We start from the raw sequence: 23,271 nt of genomic DNA, 5'->3' as shown, positions 1-23,271 counted from the left end.
AAAAAACAAAGCAACCCTTGTCGGTTGATTGCGGTAGCAACAGCTGACTCGGCAAATTATATATTTGATACATGGAAACTACACAGGGATGAAATTTGCTACATGGGAACTACAGAGGAAACCAATTTTACACGACTGGTCACATTGTAAATAAGAGAAAGAAATAAGCGGGAGTCTAAAAAAGACAAGAACGATTGCTAATTATTATACAAAAAAAAGGTAAGATTTTTATGAAAAAGCTACATAAATTTTAAAGTTATACATTTTTCATATATTTTATCATCTAATAAACGATGCTGTCCTTGGCTGTCCTCTCTGTAAAATCATTGTAGTTCGCGCTACTGGGCCGTCTATCACCAAATATGTAAGTAGCATTGCTCTTTTCACTCAACATATTTTGTATGTAAGGGCTTCTCCAATTGAGTCCCAGGTGTGGTTACCAGAGGTCCAGTATATACATATGTACATATGTATGTATAATCGATTTTCATGTGCATAAGACACTGCTTGACCTGATCCCACTCCTTAATGGTTCAATTATTCTTTTCAAATTGACACCCTGTTAATGGCTGACAAAAGCTGATAGGAGTGGAACTCATTTAGAATATTTGTTTAGAATAAAATATCAGTTTATTGGGGGGATTGGATTCGTGCTTATACAACTAAATGGCAAAAATCTTGACAGTAGATTGCGAGCCCAGTCAGCAGCAATGGGTTTTGGGTGTTTAGGTTTGTAGGCGTCGTAGCGTACGATATGTGATCACTTAGTAATATTCCAAAACGTATTATTATGTGCAATCGTTGGCCCGCTGTCCGGGTATGCCACGCAGCTCCTGGTTGAGGGTGCGCAGGAGCGGATGCTTGCCACAGCCGCAACGACCGTGGAAGTCGTCCAGATCCAGGGCCCAGACCATGCCGCCGCCAAGTTTCAGACTCCGGACAAACTGCGCTTTGCGTCGAATGTCCGCCACATCGTCGTAGGAGACCCATTGATTGCCACTGTAGGCATACGGACCGATGCGACCTTCCTCATCCCTGACCACAGTCCAGCCGCCGTTGCTGACCTTCTCGCAGATCTCGTAGTAGGCCAGGAATCCTCCGGCACGTGTGTAGGTGCCCGCTTGTCCGGGTCCTGCAGTCTTATCGTTCAACGAGCGATGCTTTTGATCGGTGAGGGAAAAGGATTGTCCATAGAGGGGCATGCCCATGATCAGCTTGCTCGCGGGAGTGCCCTGATCCAACCAGTAGTGAATGCTAAAGTTTCCATTAAAGTAGGGATTGGCATCGCCCTCTACATAGTATAGAGGCGCCACATGTCCTGTCTGCTTGTCCCAGTGACCATGGAAGTCGTAGGTCATCACGGCGATCCAATCAAAGTATCGCGAGAGTTGGGGCACATCATAGCCCGCATCGATTACCATTTTACTGGGCGAGACAGCGGCAGATAAGAGCAAACCCCTGGGCCGGAAGGCATCCGAGAGTTCCCTCACCAAAGCCGCAAATCCTTGCTTCTCGGCAGGCGATCCCTTGGCGCAATCCACCTGCCAGCATACGGGGTACTCCCAATCCAGATCCAAGCCCTCAAAGCCATACTTTTCCACAAAGCTGAGGACACTCTCGATGAAGCGTGCCCTAGCCTGAGGATCGAGCACCAGACGGGCATATTTGCTGCCCAAGGAGTCGTTCCATCCACCAATGGCCACAGTCACGCGGAGACCCTTCTGCTTGTATTCTACCACTCGCTCGTAGAACCTATTGTCGATATCCGCCCACGAATCATGGGTCTTGATCGTCAGGGAATTGCTATTCAGCACCGCGAAGCCATAGACAATGTGGGTGCACAAATTGGCATCGATATCCTCGGGCACGTACTTGCCCTGTCCAGGACGATACCACGCCCAATTGGTGAAGTAGCAGACGACCTTGTAGTCCTCCCCATTGCCCAGTGGAGGTGCTGGCGTTGGCTTGGGCCTCGTGATGGGCTTTTTTTTGGGTGGGGTAAACGGTTTCTTTGTGGGTTTCGTGGCAGCAGCTGCAGGGGAGACTGTGGTGCTGCTGGGTTTTGGTCGATGCACGGCCGGTGCTTGAGTGGTCTGATCCGCACGAACGGAGCATTTGGCATTGTTGGGCCAATCGCAGTAGTTTTCATTCCAATGGAGACCCGCTGGGCAGCTATAAAGGAAATAAATCGCATGAATATAGGGGATATAGGGATATAATTCTGAAAGGCCTACCGCTGTTCTAAAAGCTCTCCGTATTGGCAAATGTAATACTTATTGCAATCCTTCTCATGGGCCATATAATTCCTTCCCTTGCAGTCGATAGCCTGGCCAGAAGAGGGTTCTCCTGGGGTTTCTATCAGAGGAGCAGCACTCGTGTTGATGGTGGGCTTGGGGGACTCTTTATCGCCAGAAACTGAAAGAGTTACAACCAGAATACATTAAAGATCGATAGATAATGGCTATTTTCCTCGACTTACTCATAGTTTTCTCACTATTTTCCAGCAAACACTTGGGATGCGGTCCACCATAGCCACGCAGCACACGATTAATGGTCTTCAGCAGAGGATACGATTCACAGCCGCAGTCGTTTTTGAAATCATCTAAATCTAGGGCCCAAATCATGGCACCGCCCAAGCCCATGGCCTTCACATACTCGCTCTTGTGGCGAATCATTGGAGCATCGTCAAAGGACACCCATTGATCTCTTAAGTAAGCAAACGGCCCCATCCTGCCTCTGGCATCTCTGACCACATTCCAGCCCCGCTGGCGGATGTACGAACAGATCTCGTAGTAGGCGAGGAATCCGCGTGCTCTGGTGGCCTCTCCTGCCTCTCCCCCGCCATAGGTGGGGGCATTCAACTGATGATCGCTCGACTGGGCCAAAGAGAACGACTGGCCGTACATGGGCATGCCCATAATCAGTTTCTTTCGATCGGCGCCACTCTCTAGCCAATAGTTGATGGAGAAGTTGGCATTGAAGGTGGCGGTACCATCGGGATGCTCGTACATGGGTGCCACATGTCCTGTTTGCTTGTCCCACTGTCCATGGTAGTCGTAGGCCATCACAGCGATCCAATCAAAGTAGCGCGAAAGCTCTGGCACATCATAGCCGGCATCGATGACCTTCTTATTGGGCGACACAGCGGACGAGAGCAGCAGACCCTTGGGCTTAAAGGCCAGGGATAATTCTCGTACCAAATCAGTGAATCCCTGCTTCTCATCGGCCGTGCCCTTCTTGCAGTCCACCTGCCAGCACACGGGATACTCCCAGTCCAGATCCAGGCCATCAAAGCCGTACTGCTCGATGAAGTCCATCACATGGCTTATGAATCGCGCCCTGGCCTGGGCACTCCTTACCAGACGCGCGTACTTATCGCCCGCGGAATCGTTCCATCCGCCAATGGCCACCGTTACCTTGACGCCCTTCTTCCTGTAGGCCACCACCCGCTCGTAGAACTTGTTGTCCAGATCGGCCCACGAATCGTGCGGCTGTATTGTCAGTTTGTCTCGATTTAGGACAGCAAATCCATAGACAATGTGGGTGCAAAGATCCGCATCGATGTCTTCGGGCAGGAACTTGCCACCGCCTTGACGGTACCAGGCCCAATTGGTGAAGTAACAGACGACCTTAAAGTCCCCTGAGGTTTGGGCTTCCATTTCAAAGTCACCCTCTTCGATGTCTTCGTTGGGATCGACTTCGTTTTCTTGAGAGGACTCTGAGGAGCCACCTGCCTCGTTGCTGGATTCCTGGGAGGAACTGTGCTCTGGCTCTGCAGCCTCCACTTCCACGGCTTCGCCTTCGTTTTCATCTTCTCCTGTGGCCTCTCCTGAAGCTTCTCCTGCCGCGGCTTCCTGAGATGTTTCTCCTCCCGCTGCTGCTTCCTGAGAGGCTTCTTCTCCTGCTACTTCCTGTGAGACTCCTCCTCCTGTCTCATTTTCCACAGAAGCTGTACCTCCCTCCTCCGAAATGGCCTGCTCTTCCACAGATTCTGGCTCCACAGGGTTTAAGCCAGCTAAAAAGAAGATTTATAAGCATTCTCAAACAAAAACTAAATCACTTTCAAGCAAAAACTCACGCGCAGGTTCATAGCCACTGGGTGGATCCTTCAGGACATCATGGATTTCCCTTAGCAAAGGATGCACGCCATCGCCGCAACGATTGCGGAAATCATCCAAATCGAGGGCCCACACCATGCCGCCACCCAAATCCAAAGCTCTAACCAGCTGGGACTTCTTTCGAATCATCTCCGGATCGTCATAGGACACCCATTGGGTGCCCTTGCGCGCATAAGGACCCATGCGGCCACGTTCGTCCTGGATAACCTCCCAGCCCTGGTGCTTCACACGATCGCAAATCTAAAAGAGAAAAGGGGTTAAGTTTGTTTCATGTTTAAGGTATTCCAAGACCCACCTCGTAGTAGGCCAAAAATCCTGCAGCTTTGGTGAATTCTCCAGCCTGACCGGGTCCTGGCGCCTTGGCATTCAGACCATTATTGTTGGCATTCTCCAGAGTGAAGGATTGTCCATAGAGAGGCATGCCCATCACAATTTTACGAGACGGAGCTCCCTTTTCAATCCAGTAGTTCAGGGAATAGTTCTGCAAGAAAACAAAGGATAAGATTCGTAGAAAAAGCCAGAGAAATGTCCCTTCTGCAATACCGACCGCATTGAAATAATCAAAATCATCATCTGGATGATGATAGAGTGGTGCCACATGTCCTGTCTTCTTGTCCCACTGTCCATGGAAGTCGTATGTCATCACAGCGATCCAATCGAAGTAGCGCGAGAGTTCTGGCACTTCATAGCCCGCATCGATGATCTTCTTGCTGGGAGACACGGCTGTGGAAAGCAGCAATCCCCGGGGCTTGAATGCTTCCGAGAGCTCCCGCACCCAGGCGGTGAATCCTTCCTTTTCTTCGGCGAATCCCTTGTTGCATTCCGTCTGCCAGCACACAGGGTACTCCCAATCCAGATCCAAGCCCTCAAAGCCATACTTTTCAATGAACTCGAGAGCATGACGTATGAATCTCGCACGGGCCGAGGGACTCCTCACCAGGCGACTGTACTTATCGCCCTGGGAATCGTTCCATCCCCCCAAAGCGAGGCTCACCTTGATGCCCTTGCTCTTGAGGCCACTGACACGCGTATAGAAGTTATTGTCAATGTCCGCCCAGGAGTCATGGGTGCGCAGCGTCAGCTCGGAGTAGTCCAGCACTGCAAAACCATAGACCACATGGGTGCACAGATCCGTGTTGATATCGTCGGGTGTGTAGCGACCCAAGCCCTTGCGGTACCAGGCCCAGTTCGTGAAATAGCAAACGACCTTGTAGTAGCCATCCAGGGGCTCCAGCAGAGGCTTCTCCGTGGGATAAGTGGGTCGTGGCGTGGTTGTGGGCTTCTTTGTTGTAGGCGCAGGCTTGGCTGCTGCTGGAGGCTTCGGTTTGGTGCCTGATCCTCCGCTAGATCCACTACTTCCTCCACTCTGATTACATTTGGCAGCTGCTGGCCAATCGCAGTTCCCCAGCGCTTCACTGTAGTGCAATCCTGGCGGACAATCGGCCGCCTGCAGACGATTCCACAAGCAAAACAGATACTTGGAGCAATCCCCGGGATATGGGACTCTCTCCTCCCCATTGCAGGGATCCTCTTCGCTGTTCCGCGTGGATTGTGTGATCCTCAGGTACTTTTTGCTCGTCACACACTGCACATTCTGCGGCCAATCGCAGATCTTCCGTATGCCATCCCAATGGAGATCCCCACCGCATTCGCTGGGCACCAGAGCACCATTGATGCAGATGTAGTACTTGCCACAGTTCTTGTGCGTGTAGTACTCCCCCTCGTTGCAGCGGGCAGACATGGGTGGGCGTGGGCGCTTTGTGGTGCGATGGGGTTTCTTGGTGGTGCTTCCGGCCACGGCTGAGGGTCGTTTAGAGGTGCTTCCAGCACCAGCAGAGGGTCTTCTGGTGGTGCTTCCTCCCACTGCCGCCTGCTGCTGCGAGGGCTTTGTTGGTTTCCGACTGGGTTTGGCAGTGGTCTTTCTGGGTTTCTTTGAGGTGGAAGGAGCCTGAGGTCTCGCTGTGGAAGGCTGCGGAGCCGGAGGCCTTGACGTGCTCGTCTCTCGCTTCACCGAACACTGAGCGGAGGCAGGCCAATCACAGCCCTTGGCATCGTTGTTCCAATGCAGGCCACCGGGACAGAATTGCTGCCGGAGCTCCCCCGCAATGATGCAGTGGTAGTAGGCATTGCAGTTCTTCGAATCCGCATAGAACTCTCCTGCAGCACAGTTCGAAGGCTGAACCACGGGGTAAATGACAGCAGCAGCGGGTATTGTGGTGTGCGCTGGTCTGGCTGTGGTTCGTGTGGGCTTACTGGGACGCCTTGTTGTCGTAGAGCTCCACCAGGAACTGGTAGTGCTGGCTGTGGTGGTCTTGGGTCGCTTGGTCGTGGTTGTAGGGGCTCTGGTGGAAGTTGTAGTTGGTCTAGGTGTAGTGCTGCTTGCCTCCCAGCTTGGCCAAGCCGTCGTATGCTGATGATTCTGCCCAGAACCCGCAGATCCATCGCTGCTTATGGTCGTCATTTGGGGCGGCACAGGCGTCACCACTGCCGGTGGACGTTCGCAGTTCGAGCGCGTTGGTGGCTCTGTATTCAGGCGCCCCAATGCCCGATTGATGGCCTTCAATAGAGGATACGATTCACTGCAGCAACGATTCTGGAAGTCATCCAAGTCCACCGTCCAGGCGGCCACTCCAGCAAAGTCATTGTTGGCCGCATACCGGGCCTTGGCCTCCACACTGGCGGGATCTTCATAGCCCACCCACTGGTCCTTCATCATGGCATAGGGGCCGGATCTTCTATTGGAATCCCTGCCCGTCTGCCACTTGGACTTGCGAATGCGCTGACAAATCTCATAGTAGGCCAGCATGCCCGGCTGTTTGGTCAGCTCTCCTGCCTCGCCGGGTCCTGTGGCTGCCACGCCTTCGCCCACCAACTTTTGTTGAGCTTTTCCGAGCGTAAAACTCTGGCCATAGAAGGGAATGCTGAGTATGAGCTTCTCTCGGCGGGCGCCCAACTTTACCAGCAATTGCATGGTGTAGTCCGTGTTGTATTGCGGATATTTATCCGTACTCTGGCCGTAGAGCGGGCTCACATGTCCCGTCTGTCGCTCCCAGGCGCCGTGGTAGTCGTATGTCATCACCGTCATGTACTCCACAATGTCAGAGAGCGCGGACAGCTCGTAGGCCTCTGTGATGATCTCCTTGTAGCCAGATATGGCCACTCCCAGCTGGAGTTTGGGATTCACGCGCTGGAACTCCGTTCGTAATTCCCTTAGGAGTTTCGTGAGGTTCGGTTTATCGCTCGACGGACCCTTGGAGCAGTCGCTCTGCCAGCATTTCGGATAATTCCAATCCAGATGGAGGCCACTGAAGCCATGTCTTTGCAGGAACCCAGTCACACTGGAGGCAAAGACCTTCCTCTTGATATCATCGCTCACCAAACGGGAGTACTTGTCGCCACTGGAGTCGGTCCATCCACCCATGGCAATCAGCACAGGTACTCCCAGAGATGTAATCCTCTTGTAATATTGATTCTCAATGTCTACCCAGGGATCAAACTCTCGTATGGTCAAATGATCCGGATCCAGCGAGGCAAAGGAGTAGATAATGGCGGAGCACAGCCTTGGATCGATCTGTTCGGGGGCAAACTGTCCATCAGCCTTGCGGTAGAAGGCCCAATTGGACATGTAGCACAGGACCTTAGGTGCCGCATTGTAGTTTTTCTTCTTTTCGGCTGCCTTAAGGTGCGCCAGTGCCCCATAGGCGGGCTCCTGCTCCTCTAGATTCGCCTGTGCCAGCGCCCCATAGTACTGGGGTTCCCTATAAGGATCGAGCTCATCAATATGCTCCAATTGTTCAATGTTCACGGTCTTCAGGAGATGCTCTTCAATATCTACACTCTTGAGAAGTTCCTGATGCGCAGAGCCCGCTCTATACGGCTGTGGATGATAGTCATCTGTGGTCCCAGGAGCTATGAAAGCAGCGTATTTATCCGACACCGTCCAGGGATCTGGTTCCAACAATTGAGTGAGTTTTTCGGGCTTGAGCTCCTCTCCCACATCGATATCCCTCACATAACTTTCAAAATTGATGGGTTCTTCAAAGTCTTCTTCCTCGTCACTTGGTGGCGCCTCAACGGAGTCCCTTACAAAGGAACGCAACGGCGAGGATTCCCTTAGTTGTGCCACATTCTTCTCATTCACTGTGGGAACACTCTCCACGGCGCTGCGCAGCGGCAGAAAGGTGTCTCCAAATGAGGGTCTCACGCTGAAACGACTCAGAGCACCGCCATCATCCTCCAGGGGCATGCTCTCTACGGCAGAGCGAACGAAAGCCGGCTTGTAACTGGGCGCCACATGCACTTCCGGGGCCTCGATCCGTATGTGACCATTGGCGGACACGGCACAGAGCCAGAGGAGCTAGAAGGAGGATGAGAGAATGGGCTTAGATTATGGTGTCAGGAATTTTGTTCAGAGATATACGCACCAGCAGCCTGAAAAGCGTAGTAGGCCTACGCATCTTCTTGGAATCTCCTTCCAGACAGGCTGTAAAGATATGGAGTTTATCATATATTAGCCAGAATCCGTTATATTCAATGCAGTATAATAATTATATGCATGTATTTCTGAATATTTCATACATATTCATGTTTCAGTTTTGGGAACTGCCGGCTGCACTCTTCTGTGTATGATTTATAAAGGCATGAAGCACACCCTACATTGTCACGTCGCCCAGTGTCCTCTCATATCACGACGACTCATGATGGGGCATGGGATACATATAAATGAAGTAAAGTCTCGCCGTACGTTCTTGGATGACAAATTGGGAAGTAAATTGGGAAGTTACGTTTTGCGCCCCCCGGAACTTATTGAAATGCCTTTTGTTGTTATTTTTGTATACTCTGTAAGTCAATTGATTATATTAATTGTCTATAGGCTTGGCACGTACCCAAATTAGTAGAACCTTGAGCATTGTTTTTACAGTAAAAAAAAAACAGGCTAACTTTCCCACCTCTTGTCAAATGGTTATAAATTCGCATGAAAGTAGACTGGTTTTTTGTGCTGTGACATCTTTAATGCCGGCAAAATTGGTCATTAATTTCATATGTACGAGTATATTGTTCTGTTTATTGTGCAAACAATTAAGCTAATTCAATTGAAAGTGCCGAAAGATTATAAATTTACTTGTGGTCACTGCGGTTTTGCTTTTGCGGGAGATGTGAATATTAAACAGCGATGATTAAATTCAATTGTTTGTATTTTTTACCCCAAAATAGCGGATGGGTTAAAGCGTTCGAAGGGTTAATCTAATAACATGGCGATTTTTCCAAAATGCAAGCGAATAACTGTTCCCTTTCCAGGCCTTGCTCGAATTCAATACGAATGGAATGGGAAGGCAGCGACGGAAGAGTGAAGAGAGCGACGAGAGAGCGGCTAGAAGTCATTTGTCACGCGCGCGCCTGCAGCTCAAATGCCGCCGGAAAATTACTGCCAAAAATTAAGTCGGCCACGGAGTTTCAGTTTAGTTTTTGTGTGAAAAATGTCGAAAAACCACCCGGCGTGTGCATCACAATAAATAACACCAAATCTCGGTTTAGAACGTAGGTTTTTGTTGCTTTCACTAATGCGTGCTTCAACATAACCTCAGTTACTAGCAAAATAAACGTTGAAACATGCTGTCGTACACGTCCTGCCATCGCGAAATCATTCGTTGTCAGTTCTTGGCAAAACAAAAAGTTTAAACATTTGTGTTTTGTTCTATTGGAGTGCGCAAAGCGCCCATGGAAAAAGTTGAGAGCAGGAGATCCGTTAGTTGGCGCTCTCTCATGTTCAAGTCACATATGTATACTATTACGAGGTGAGGCATTTTTAGGCAGTTTCTATGCATTTGTGTTTGTTCGCGCCTGAAAGGGAGTGAAAAACAAAATGTGCAAATTGTTGAGCGGAAATTTGCAAAGCACGTAAGATGCGCTTAGAATTTGACATTGAAAGAGGAAAGCGAAGAGAGCACAATATTAAGGAAAAGGAAGTGACAAACTCAGGAAAGAGTGAAACAGTGAGTGAAATACAAACGAATGAGTGAAATACCAAGGGCAAACAATTCCAGAAGGAAAAGTGATCGCAAGAAATGAACATTTAATAAAAAATTTATAAAAAACTCATATGAAAGCGGTTTTACCGGAGGATCTCGTGTAAAAAAGAATGTAAGTGATTTTGATTTATTGATTTTTTCGTATTCCAAGAATAATATTGATTAGGACACTTGCTAGTCGGCTATAGCCCAATATGTTCACTATGCTTTTTGTTTTTTTAAGGTTAAATATGTTAGAAACTGTCACCCTGCGCCCTTTTCCTACCTACTGGCCCTAAAACAACATGGAATTCATTTTCAGACATATATGGCCCTGTTCCGTTAAATTATCTTTTTGTTTGCCTTCTGGTCATTGATTTATTATCTGTGGTCGGGCGCCAAGCCCCTTTCCCTTTTTCCCACTCCCCCACGGCCGAAAGGTGCTCTGTTTTGCCAATTTATTTTCCCCTTTCGACTGATATGCAAATCGCCTTAGAATTGGGTTAAGAGCTTAACGATGTTAACCGGTTTTCGTATTTGGATGTTATTCTTTTCGTTGGTGGTGGTCCCCCAAAAACGATACGTAACATCGCCGATTTTATGGTAATTATAAAGAAATGTAACCAACGACAGCGGGCAGAAATATGTGTAAAAAGACGTTGGACAAGTTTTTTGGGATAAACACTCTTTGGGGATAAAACTCTTTCTCTTGGGAAGCGCCTGCAGCGGAGCGGTTCAGGTTCTGGGGGTTCATTGAACGCCAAGACCAAGATCCAGAGATCTTTCTCTCTTCTCCCTGGATCCTCCATGGATGCTCCATGGGATTGCGCAATGTGCGTCCGGTTTTCGGTTGGCAGCTTTCTTCGTAGGAGTTTAGGGTGAAAGGTGTTCTGTTCTGGTCGTAGAAAACATTTTTTGCCAGCGTGGAAGATTTGAATTAGAATGAGAATCCAGCAACTTTTCGGATATATTTACACTGAAACAAGTAGTATATACATATACTCGGTTATATACGATATACATATAGGGAGAATCGCGTGTATTTTTGTGGCACTATTAAAAATACATAAACTTCTTTGGGGCTCTGTTTCAACTAAAATTCCCCATGCACTTCACGTACAGCCGCGCGACTCACTCAATCCATCAACCACTGGACACACCACTGTACTGTATGCATTCGTACATTAATTTTACTGTTTTTTTTTTCTTTTAACTGGCGACACAAATTCTAGAAAGAAAGTGTACCCCGCACACAACACATCACCACACTCCTCCCACTCACTCAGTTCTTTAAAATGGTATTCCAATGGGTAATCCGAAACTTCTTTATTCCTTCACTCGTTTCGATTCGCGTTCAACGTTCACGCATGCGCGGACGCCATCAAACTGTTGGCAAACGGCCTGAGGAGGCTCCTATTTATACCCGATTTAACGCAAAAAAAAAAAAACGAACGTCACAAGAAGAACGTTCTAAAGTTTTGTAAAAGAAAGATGAAAGGTTGAGCTTTGTCTAGCCCCAAAGCGTTGCCTGTATGCTCTTTGAAACGGGATTATGACTATCCATAAAGTTGGGGATTAAAAAGTGCTAAAAATAAGGAAGACTTACCATAAAAATGTAACCCACAAGTTGCAAAAAATATTATATATTTTTCCAGAGCAGTAAAGGGATATTATAAGCCGATTGGTTAGGGTATACCAAAGAACTATCTTTATTCCTTATAATTTATGCAGACAGAAAGCAGCACCACAGCCGATTACCTGTTCTTGCGGCATTTTTTCTTGTTTATGTGAGAATATTGAAATAAAAACAAAATTCGCGGGCAGCCGGCAAACGGAGGAGCTTCCGATGTCAACGCCCACGTAGTCGTGAAACTGGTCCATTTCTCCAGAAAGAGACGCTGATACGAGGAGGCCTAATTAATATGCTTTGAAATATTTGCATAATGGTAGGGGTCTGGCCGGCTTTGTTGATGGCAGGAGTTGCAGTCGGATGATTAATGGATGCTGGAGTGCTAAAAAGAGGCGTTTAATTGGGGAGTATTGATAGGAGGTTCCTTAATTTGTTTTGATTTCAGGGGGCATTCACTTGTAACTGTATAGGAAATGATTGCATTTTCCAAATTACATGGAAGAACACGAGGAGTTCTATAGAATTACAGAGTATTTTATAAAAACGCATGAATACGGAGACAACTTTACTTTATTTATATTATTTTCGTTGGTTTTAATCAGGAATATGGAGTATATAAGTATTCAATCGGCTTCATTTTATTGCGGTAAATTGCAGTCCCCACTGTTTATTTATTATACCCGATACTCAAAATGAGTATGAGCGGCTAGTGCTCAAAGACTATAAGAGCTAGAGCATCGACATTCTATATCCGGACTTCTGTGATATTTCACTGTTACAAGTATAGTTCAAAGGACAAAGGGCGGACGTCTGTGGCATCCACAATTTCGGATATACGAGAAAACAGAAATCAGAATCGTAGAGGATGACTATATCTTCTGAATGCAAAATCTGAACCAGATCGTATAATTATTATAGCCAGAATCAAGAAAACAATTTCATTCTCTCTTTCTCGGTTGCATGGTCGGCTTTGCATATCGCAAAATATGAGTTCAAGGATCTCAGAGACTGTAAGAGCTAGAGCAACCAAATTTAGTATCCACACTTCTGTGCTATCGGACCTTGACAAGTTAGTTTCAAAATTTCGACATACCCCTTTCCGACCAACCAAAATAATTACTCATTAAAAATCAAAAATATATCATTATTCAATAAAAATCAAAAATAATAATTATAATAATAGTTATTCGATACAAATCTAGAATAATAATTATTCAATAAAAATCAAAAATAATAATTATAATAACAATTATTCAATAAAAATCAAGAATAACAATTATAATAACAATTATTCAATAAAAATCAAGAATAACAGTTCTAATAACAATTATTATAACAATTATTCAATAAAAATCAAGAATAACAATTATAATAACAATTATTCATAAAAATCAAGAATAACAATTATAATAATAATTATTCAATAAAAATCAAGAATAACAGTTATAATAACAATTATTCAATAAAAATCAAGAATAACAATTATAATAACAGTTATTCAATAAAAATCAAGAATAACAATTATAATAACAATTATTCAATAAAAATCAAGAATAACAGTTATAATAACAATTATTATAACAATTATTCAATAAAAATCAAGAATAACAATTATTATAACAATTATTCAATAAAAATCAAGAATAACAATTATAATAACAATTATTCAATAAAAATCAAGAATAACAGTTATAATAACAATTATTATAACAATTATTCAATAAAAATCAAGAATAACAATTATTATAACAATTATTCAATAAAAATCAAGAATAACAATTATAATAACAATTATTCAATAAAAATCTAGAATAACAATTATAATAACAATTATCCAATAAAAATCAAGAATAACAATTATTATAACAATTATTCCAAAAAAATCAAGAATAACAATTATAATAACAATTATTCAATAAAAATCAAGAATAACAATTATAATAACAATTATCCAATAAAAATCAAGAATAACAATTATTATAACAATTATTCAAAAAAATCAAGAATAACAATTATAATAACAATTATTATAACAATTATTCAATAAAAATCAAGAATAACAATTATAATAACAATTATCCAATAAAAATCAAGAATAACAATTATTATAACAATTATTCAATAAAAATCAAGAATAACAATTATAATAACAGTTATTCAATAAAAATCAAGAATAACAATTATTATAACAATTATTCCAAAAAAATCAAGAATAACAATTATTATAACAATTATTCCAAAAAAATCAAGAATAACAATTATAATAACAATTATTCAATAAAAATCAAGAATAACAATTATAATAACAATTATCCAATAAAAATCAAGAATAACAATTATTATAACAATTATTCAAAAAAATCAAGAATAACAATTATAATAACAATTATTATAACAATTATTCAATAAAAATCAAGAATAACAATTATAATAACAATTATCCAATAAAAATCAAGAATAACAATTATTATAACAATTATTCAATAAAAATCAAGAATAACAATTATAATAACAGTTATTCAATAAAAATCTAGAATAACAATTATAATAACAATTATCCAATAAAAATCAAGAATAACAATTATTATAACAATTATTCCAAAAAAATCAAGAATAACAATTATAATAACAATTATTCAATAAAAATCAAGAATAACAATTATAATAACAATTATCCAATAAAAATCAAGAATAACAATTATTATAACAATTATTCAAAAAAATCAAGAATAACAATTATAATATCAATTATAACAATTATTCAATAAAAATCAAGAATAACAATTATAATAACAATTATTCAATAAAAATCAAGAATAACAATTATAATAACAATTATCCAATAAAAATCAAGAATAACAATTATTATAACAATTATTCAATAAAAATCAAGAATAACAATTATAATAACAATTATTATAACAATTATTCAATAAAAATCAAGAATAACAGTTATAATAACAATTATTCAAAAAAATCAAGAATAACAATTATAATAACAATTATTATAACAATTATTCAATAAAAATCAAGAATAACAATTATTATAACAATTATTCAATAAAAATCAAGAATAACAATTATAATAACAATTATTCAATAAAAATCAAGAATAACAGTTATAATAACAATTATTATAACAATTATTCAATAAAAATCAAGAATAACAATTATTATAACAATTATTCAATAAAAATCAAGAATAACAATTATAATAACAATTATTCAATAAAAATCTAGAATAACAATTATAATAACAATTATCCAATAAAAATCAAGAATAACAATTATTATAACAATTATTCCAAAAAAATCAAGAATAACAATTATAATAACAATTATTCAATAAAAATCAAGAATAACAATTATAATAACAATTATCCAATAAAAATCAAGAATAACAATTATTATAACAATTATTCAAAAAAATCAAGAATAACAATTATAATAACAATTATTATAACAATTATTCAATAAAAATCAAGAATAACAATTATAATAACAATTATCCAATAAAAATCAAGAATAACAATTATTATAACAATTATTCAATAAAAATCAAGAATAACAATTATAATAACAGTTATTCAATAAAAATCAAGAATAACAATTATTATAACAATTATTCAATAAAAATCAAGAATAACAATTATAATAACAATTATTATAACAATTATTCAATAAAAATCAAGAATAACAATTATAATAACAATTATCCAATAAAAATCAAGAATAACAGTTATAATAACAATTATTCAATAAAAAATCAAGAATAACAATTATAATAACAATTATTATAACAATTATTCAATAAAAATCAAGAATAACAATTATAATAACAATTATTCAATAAAAATCAAGAATAACAATTATAATAACAATTATTATAACAATTATTCAATAAAAATCAAGAATAACAGTTATAATAACAATTATTCAATAAAAATCAAGAATAACAATTATAATAAAAATTATTATAACAATTATTCAATAAAAATCAAGAATAACAATTATAATAACAATTATTCAATAAAAATCAAGAATAACAATTATAATAACAATTATCCAATAAAAATCAAGAATAACAATTATTATAACAATTATTCAATAAAAATCAAGAATAACAATTATAATAACAATTATTATAACAATTATTCAATAAAAATCAAGAATAACAATTATAATAACAATTATCCAATAAAAATCAAGAATAACAATTATAATAACAATTATTCAATAAAAATCAAGAATAACAATTATAATAACAATTATCCAATAAAAATCAAGAATAACAATTATTATAACAATTATTCAATAAAAATCAAGAATAACAATTATAATAACAATTATTATAACAATTATTCAATAAAAATCAAGAATAACAATTATAATAACAATTATTCAATAAAAATCAAGAATAACAATTATAATAACAATTATCCAATAAAAATCAAGAATAACAATTATTATAACAATTATTCAATAAAAATCAAGAATAACAATTATAATAACAATTATTATAACAATTATTCAATAAAAATCAAGAATAACAATTATAATAACAATTATAATAACAATTATAATAACAATTATTCAATAAAAATCAAGAATAACAGTTATAATAACAAATATTCAATAAAAATCAAGAATAACAATTATAATAACAATTATTCAATAAAAATCAAGAATAACAATTATAATAACAATTATTCAATAAAAATCAAGAATAACAATAATAATACAAATTATTCAATAAAAATCAAGAATAATAATTATCCAATAAAAATCAAGAATAATAATTATCCAATAAAAATCAAAAATAATAATACTCAAAATGAGTATAGGGGTGTATTAGATTTGTGGTGAAAATGGATCTGTGTAACGTCCAGAAGGAAGCGTTTCCGACCCCATTAAGGATCTATATTCTTGATCAGCATCAATAGCCGAGTCAATTGAGCCATGTCTGTCTGTTTCAGATCATTTTCGCGTGTCTTATAAATTCCGGGGATAATGTTCTGCAATGCATTATTTTCTTAAATAAGTAATTTTAATTGTTAATAATCAAGAAACAGTAGAATTGAATGTTTAATAAGTTTAATTTTATTACATATATGTATATTAAAAACCCTTGAACTTTGTATTCAAATAACCGTTTAATCTCCAAAAACCCGAGCTGTAATAAAAATCCAACACACAATGCCCTAACGCCTATTACTCCTTGTCACTCATTCACTTTCAAACACTTCCTATTTGGCGCGCATCTTTGCTCCCATCTTCGTGGTGGGATTTTACAGCGCAGCAATGTCCTTTTATCCCTACATACGTTGCATTCCATACCACTTACGTTTTCTTACGTTTTATACCGTTGGAAACATTTTGTTGCCAGCAACTTTTATCGAAAAATGAGCGACATTGTCCGGCAACAACGGAATGAGCAACATTCCGCTTACCCTAAGGAAAAGGATATACAAAATTGAGTAACTGTTTGTCATCGCTCAGAACATTTTTTTAAGAGAAATATTGCATTTAATGGCTTTCTCGCAGAGGTAACCATAAACGTACTGTATCGAGATCGGGATCACGATATATATGTACATACATATATGCAGAATATGCAAAAACTTGTCAATCTGTGAACAAATATTATTTACTACGTTTAAAAGCAGCTTGAAAACAGTATTTTTATATTGACTAACCGTAATAGAGTATAAAAATGTCCATACATCGGTTGACATGCAACAAGTCCTCATATACCAGCAACATGTACTCTTATCTTGTTTTCTTAAACCCGATTTTAGACACAATCAAATTAAAGAAAGCATTTAAAATCAAACAATCTTGTAGAAAATGCATCCATCAATCAAAAAATGTTACGTTTTAACAGCTCAGGGTCTTAGCTAGCTAGTCATATTAAACAGAATATCAAAAACAAAGAAATGTGATTTCGGATTGTGGACAGAGAACGATTAACCCGTTGTCGACCCATTGTATTAAAATACTTTCCACGCAAATGATAAATCTTGCAAAAATGTAGCGCAGTTTAGGTGAAAGATATCGTGGTTTTTTATTAAACGAAGATAGAGTGGACCTGCAAGAGTAATTATTATTATTATTATTTTCCGCCATAAACTCAAGTCATTATCCTGTTGAAATAAAGGGGGTTTAAGTTGGCTAAGTTCGACTTTTCATCGGTAAATTTCGGTATATTTCTGAGTGTCAGTCACACTGCTGTGAATCTTTTGCTGGTAAACAAAAAGTCGGTCTACGGAAAATTTCTGTGAAAAGTGCGGAAAAGCAACACGAACGCATTTGGCCCGATTGTTGCTATTAGCGGCACGAAAACAATTTGCATTGTAGCCAGGAGCAACAACAAAGGACACCTGCAGCCGGAAACAACAACAATAGAAGATAGATAGCGATTGCAGCTGCTGTGGAGGTTATTTATAGCAACCAAACAGCCTGCTGCCACCACCCACACGTTAAGAGGGAGTGAGAAGTGGGTGTAGGCGCCTCTGCCTCCTGTAACTGGCCGCGCGCAAGCAGCCGCAAAGTCCAAGGATACGTGTGATATTATATCCAGCTCCCAGTCAAAGTCAAGGTAAGTGTAAGGGTGACGTGACGCGGTCGGTCGCCTGCTTTTAGGCCTCCTTTTCGCTTGCGTGAGTTGTGAAATTACCGCAAAACGAGTGCTGCCTGCCGTACATTAAAAACTTGTATGAAAACTTTGGTTTCTTTAGTTATTCGAGAATCACTTGCGGAAATGGAGTCGACGGCAGCTGTGGCAAATATCGTGAGTCCCCCCACGGCAGTGGGCACCGCTGCAACGACGACGGCGGCCGCCACCAAGCGGAGCAATCAGCAAGGACGCAAGAAATCTGGCCCCAAATTCGAGCTATCCGATGCCCAAAAGTCGGACATTAAGGAGGCCTTCGATCTGTTCGACAACGAATGCACTGGCTACATCGAAGTCAAAGAACTGAAGGTGGCCATCAGGGCCCTGGGCTTTGAGCCGAAAAAAGAGGAAATCAAGCGAATGATTGCGGAAATCGATAAGGATGGGAGTGGCAGGATTGCTTTCAATGATTTCTTGCATCTAATGACCATGAAAATGGCCGAAAAGGATACAAAAGAGGAAATACTGAAGGCCTTTCGCCTGTTCGATGACGATGAAACAGGAAAAATATCGTTCAAGAACCTGAAACGTGTGGCCCGCGAGCTGGGGGAGACCCTCACCGACGAGGAACTGCGCGAGATGATTGATGAGGCGGATCTGGACAACGATGGGGAGGTCAATCAGGAGGAGTTTCTACGGATTATGAAAAAGACCAGTCTGTATTAGAGAGAGAGGGATCCATCGTTTAATTTAAGATTACTTTTCGTTTAGTAAATGTTAAGTTTCTGTGGCTAAGCTTTTGATGTATCAATCCATTCATTGCCTCTTGTCTGTCTCTGTCTCTGTCTATGTCTCTCTCTTTGTCGCTCTCCCCTGGAGGTTGCTTTAAATGTAAGTTCAAGCTCTGTTCCTTTTTAGTGTCCTACTGACACACGCCTGTACGTTTATGAATGTAATGACAATGTACAACCCCACACATTCAATTAGCAGCTAAGAATAAAATTATGAAAAACCTCCGCGCACTGGCTGTATTTTCGCACGAAAACAAACACAGAATAATCTCAAGAACGTTAGAATAAAACCAAAACCACCAAAAACAATAGTTAATTGTTATTTAAAGATGAATTAACAATGTGAAATGCAATAAATGTTGTTGAATTACATGTTACATCGAAATGCTGTAGCCTTTTGGGGCTTCAATTGCGGGAAATCGAACAGTTAAAGGGGTTTAAAGAGTGTTTCGAGACTTCTAAATCAATGTTCCATTCAAATATATATGGAAAATAGGATTTAACTGCTGTTAATTGCAGTGACGTTGGAATTCCATTTAGAATTAGATTTCGAAAGCTGTCTTCAAATTGATCATAAATATATTTACAATTCAAATATTAGAATTCCCTTTGGAAAGCAAAATCATCTAGCAGCGCCGCCTCATCCTCGATTGATTCTTCGACAGAGTTGGAGACTTCTGAATCATTTCTTCATTCCAATTCTATAGATTTCAAGCAGAATTAACAAGTCAGATTTATCCAAAGGATCCATCTAGCACTCAATTCACATTCAATTTGCGTTGGGATTCCATTTAAATTTAGATTTGAAAGCGATTCAAAACCAAAACTGTCTTTAGATTGATTTGACAACTATTTACCATTAAACTACGAGGAATATCTTTTATAAATCCAAGGAACAAAAGAGTTTTTAATAGTATAGACTCTTTTTCTGTTAAATGGAAGCGTTGCTCCGAGCTTTAGTCTCCACAATACTCCACAAAATAATGCCTCACGATACAGACACAAAATACTCCTATTCCTAAACAACTCAATTACATTGTAGGGCATCACAGGGCATATTAGTGCTCGACGCTCCCCCAGGCTCGTTCCCCAGAAACCAAAAACAACAATAAACAATAAACATGTCGTGTCTCTGCTCAACTCGACTCTAAGGATAGTTCTTTGGTGTTGTTGAAGTACAAAAAAAATATAAGTCCTTGTTAAATTTTCTTTGTTTTAATATTTCGTTGCCATTTTTTTATTGGGGGGGAAAACATTTAATACTTTTTGCCAAACTTAAGAACTAAACAAAACTCTCTCTCTCTTTCTGTGTTGCATCAAAAATAAACTTAAATTCGTTTCCATTTCTTTATTTTTTCGTCTAGACAAAGGGCGCATTGAAGTAGATTTTACGTTTGCTGGGCAATGGCTTCGTACTGAGTCCTGAGCCCTCGATGAACTTTTCAAAACTGGCCAGATTCTTCTTCATTTGCGTGGCCTTGGCGGGCGAGAGATGGGGCTGTGGCTCCTCCTCCATTTCCGGCTGCATTAGGAGGTCCTCTTCTTGATGGTGGAACTCTTGGTCCTCCTCCTGCTGATACTCCTCATCCAGATTGTACTCATCCGCATCGGCATTGATCAGGCATTCATTGTCCTCGCTAATCTCCTCCAGCATGCCCTCTGTCTGGGGGCTCTTTGAAGTCGAAGTCACCTCCTGACTCCGATCGTACTCGGCATCGAGGTTATACCAATCGAATTCCGCCTGCAGAGGCAGATCGCTGGGGGCATCTGCCAACTGGAGAAGGGACTTGGACACGGGCGTGCTGTTGTGGAGGCTCTTGGGGGTCGTCGGAGTCGTCGGAGAGCTCGGGAGACTCATGCGTTTGTTGATCTCCGCCAGAATGTTGGGCACATGCTTCCGTTTATATTGCGATTGCAGGGGAGAGGGCTGCGGCAGCGGCAGCTGCAGCTGTAGCTCCTGCCTCTTCGGGGTCATCATCAGATACTCTGAGGCGGATTGCTTGGGCGCTATAATGGCCGCCACGTTGGGTAGCTTTGGTATATCGGCGAAAATCTCTTCGATTTCCTCAGTCTTGTGCGATTGATTGTCATCGGAATCCACCTCGGGCTCCATCGCTGGCGGCTCCACCGCTGGAGGGGTTGTGGAGCATTCCGGGGCCTTGTGTATGTCTGCCACAATCTGCACGCGCACACTGGCACTCATGCCCACCTCCGAAATGGAGCAGTAGTCCGGTTCCGAGACCGTGGCACAATCATCTTCGATGAGGGCCGCCTCATCTTCGAGGGTTTCTTCGAGTTGATGCAGGGATTTCTTGAATTTCAATAGATTGGCAGGCTTGGGCGGCAGGGCGGGTGGCAGTTTCTGCTGTGGCTGCTTCGAGGAGTTGCTGGAGCCCGCAGACTCTCCTGCTCCTGTGGCAGCTGCTGCCGCCATATCCACATACAGATTGGAGGCACGCTCTGAGCCAATCGGCTCGTACTCATTGCTGTAGATGCTCTCGTAGGCAGAGGTCATGGGATGATAGTGTGAGATCATTGGGGCAGCCATCGGGTGATCCTGCTCCTCCTGCTCTGGCTCCTCCTCGTGGTCGTCGTGGCGTGGCACATGCACCATGCTGTTCTTGGTGGAAAAGTGCACCCGTTTGCGGCCGTTGGAGACACTCCTGCCGCTGAGCGAACTCCTGCGCGGGAGATTCGAGGCAGCTCCAGCCATCGCGGACTTGGGGGTGGGCTCTCGTAGCGTCTCCTCCATGGACTGTTGCAGAAGGATCTGGTTGACGCACTCCAGCACGGGATTCACGGCTCCTTGGCCGTAGGGCTGCTTCACGGTCGACACTCTGGCTGTGGACGCTGTCTCCTCCTGGTCCGAGGCACTGGCATACCAATCATCGGTGGTCGTTTCATAGATCTGCTTCGGCGAGGCCTCAGAGAAGTCTGCACACCGTCGCTGTACGATTTTCAGGGCCCCGCGGGACATCATTTGCTGCTCCTGCTCGGGATCCAGTTCGTCAAAGTCCTCGTCGTCCTGGGTGGGCGAGAAGATGCCATCATCCTCCTCCATTAATTGTGGAGTCGTTGTCTTGCTGCTGCGACTGTTGCTGCTGCGACTCGAAGAGCTGTTCCGCCTCCTTTGCTGCTGCTGCTGCTGCTCCAGCTCCAGGCTGCTCTGCTCGGAGTATTCCCCGTCTTCCATCGAGGGGACTTTCACCCCGTGCATGCGCTCCATGGCCCGCGAATAGTTGTGCAGCTGTTCGTAGCTCGTCTGGGAGTCCTCGCGCGAGATGCTGCTGGTATTCTCCTCCGATTGCTGCTCCAAAGCGGCATCATCGATGTGCATGGCCCGCGAGCGCATATAGTCCCGGAAAGTGCCCGCCGTGCGCTTGCTGGTGTACCGGACGCTGCGTCTGGCGCCGTAGAACGACGATGAGACGGTGTCATCGCTGGAAGAGCCGGGCTCTGCTGTGGAGAATGGAAATTCGAGTCTAAGAGGGGGGTTTCCAGAAGGAATTGCTGACTGGGACTCACCCTTTCCGCCTACGCCTTGCAACTCTTTGCCGCACGTCTGTGTGCCGCTTGCTGTCGTTTCAATGTCATAGAATTGCTTGCGGCAATTCTGGCATTGCAAAGCCTCCAGCACCAGACACTCGTCCGAGTCCTGATCTGCTATGCCTTCATCCGGCTGCTGATCCTCCAGACGCTTCCTCAAGGCCCGATTCTGTCGCATCAGACGACAGATCTCTGAATCCCTATCCACCAGCCGTTGGTTCACGGCCTTCATGTCGTTCTTCAGCTTCGATTCGAAACAAATCAAGGACTTAACAACGCAGGCTAGCTCCTCCGTGCGACGCCGCTTCTCCTTGGCCAGCTCCCGATGCAGTTGCTTGTTCTGCTGATCGTAGTTGGAGATCATCTGCAGCAGACGTCTCCGCTGGAGTCTTTCGGGAGAGGACACCACGGCTGTGGCTGGAGGAACGGCACCCGAGGAACTGGAACCCGAAGAGGAGCGTTGCACTTCGCTCCCGCTGCCACTGCTGCGTGCATTCCGGGAGGATGTCTGCGAGTTGTCCGAGTTCTGAGGATGCAAAAAGAGATTTTAGTTGCGGAATGGATT

General features: G+C 42.0%; 3 protein-coding genes across 5 annotated transcripts in view; 1 reads left to right on the top strand and 2 right to left on the bottom strand.

Moving 5' to 3' along the window:
• Positions 1-647: 647 nt before the first annotated feature.
• LOC6593818 (probable chitinase 10) lies at positions 648-8,575 on the bottom strand. Its single transcript, XM_026987317.1, has 7 exons — positions 8,543-8,575; positions 4,666-8,475; positions 4,414-4,599; positions 4,079-4,358; positions 2,480-4,015; positions 2,235-2,415; positions 648-2,172 (listed from the first exon to the last, which is right to left on the bottom strand). Exons 1-7 carry the CDS (start codon positions 8,573-8,575, stop codon positions 789-791), a joined length of 7,410 nt encoding a protein of 2,469 aa, XP_026843118.1. The 3' UTR covers positions 648-788.
• Positions 8,576-18,011: 9,436 nt separating this feature from the next.
• On the top strand, positions 18,012-19,469 carry LOC6593819 (caltractin). The gene is made up of 2 exons (XM_002019030.2): positions 18,012-18,354; positions 18,494-19,469. Exon 2 carries the CDS (start codon positions 18,517-18,519, stop codon positions 19,093-19,095), a length of 579 nt encoding a protein of 192 aa, XP_002019066.1. The 5' UTR covers positions 18,012-18,354; positions 18,494-18,516; the 3' UTR covers positions 19,096-19,469.
• A 921-nt stretch (positions 19,470-20,390) lies between these two features.
• The window catches only part of LOC6593820, a 30,311-nt gene continuing 27,430 nt past the window's right edge, over positions 20,391-23,271 (bottom strand). For 2 of the 3 annotated variants that reach the window (XM_002019031.2, XM_026987825.1), the window contains 2 exons: positions 22,686-23,232; positions 20,391-22,619 (listed from right to left, as the gene is read on the bottom strand). In XM_002019031.2, the coding sequence (XP_002019067.1) occupies positions 20,521-22,619; positions 22,686-23,232 (2,646 nt within the window). In that variant the 3' untranslated portion in view covers positions 20,391-20,520. The remainder of the gene's footprint in view (positions 22,620-22,685; positions 23,233-23,271) is intronic. The other variant, XM_026987824.1, reaches the window with a different exon arrangement.

Source organism: Drosophila persimilis, unplaced genomic scaffold, assembly GCF_003286085.1.
Source record: "Drosophila persimilis strain 14011-0111.01,24,50 unplaced genomic scaffold, DperRS2 tig00000124-arrow-pilon, whole genome shotgun sequence".
In the NCBI taxonomy this organism is placed as follows: domain Eukaryota; kingdom Metazoa; phylum Arthropoda; class Insecta; order Diptera; family Drosophilidae; genus Drosophila; species Drosophila persimilis.
Note: the sequence above shows the minus strand (reverse complement) of the source record. Positions and strands in the feature narration are given on the sequence as shown.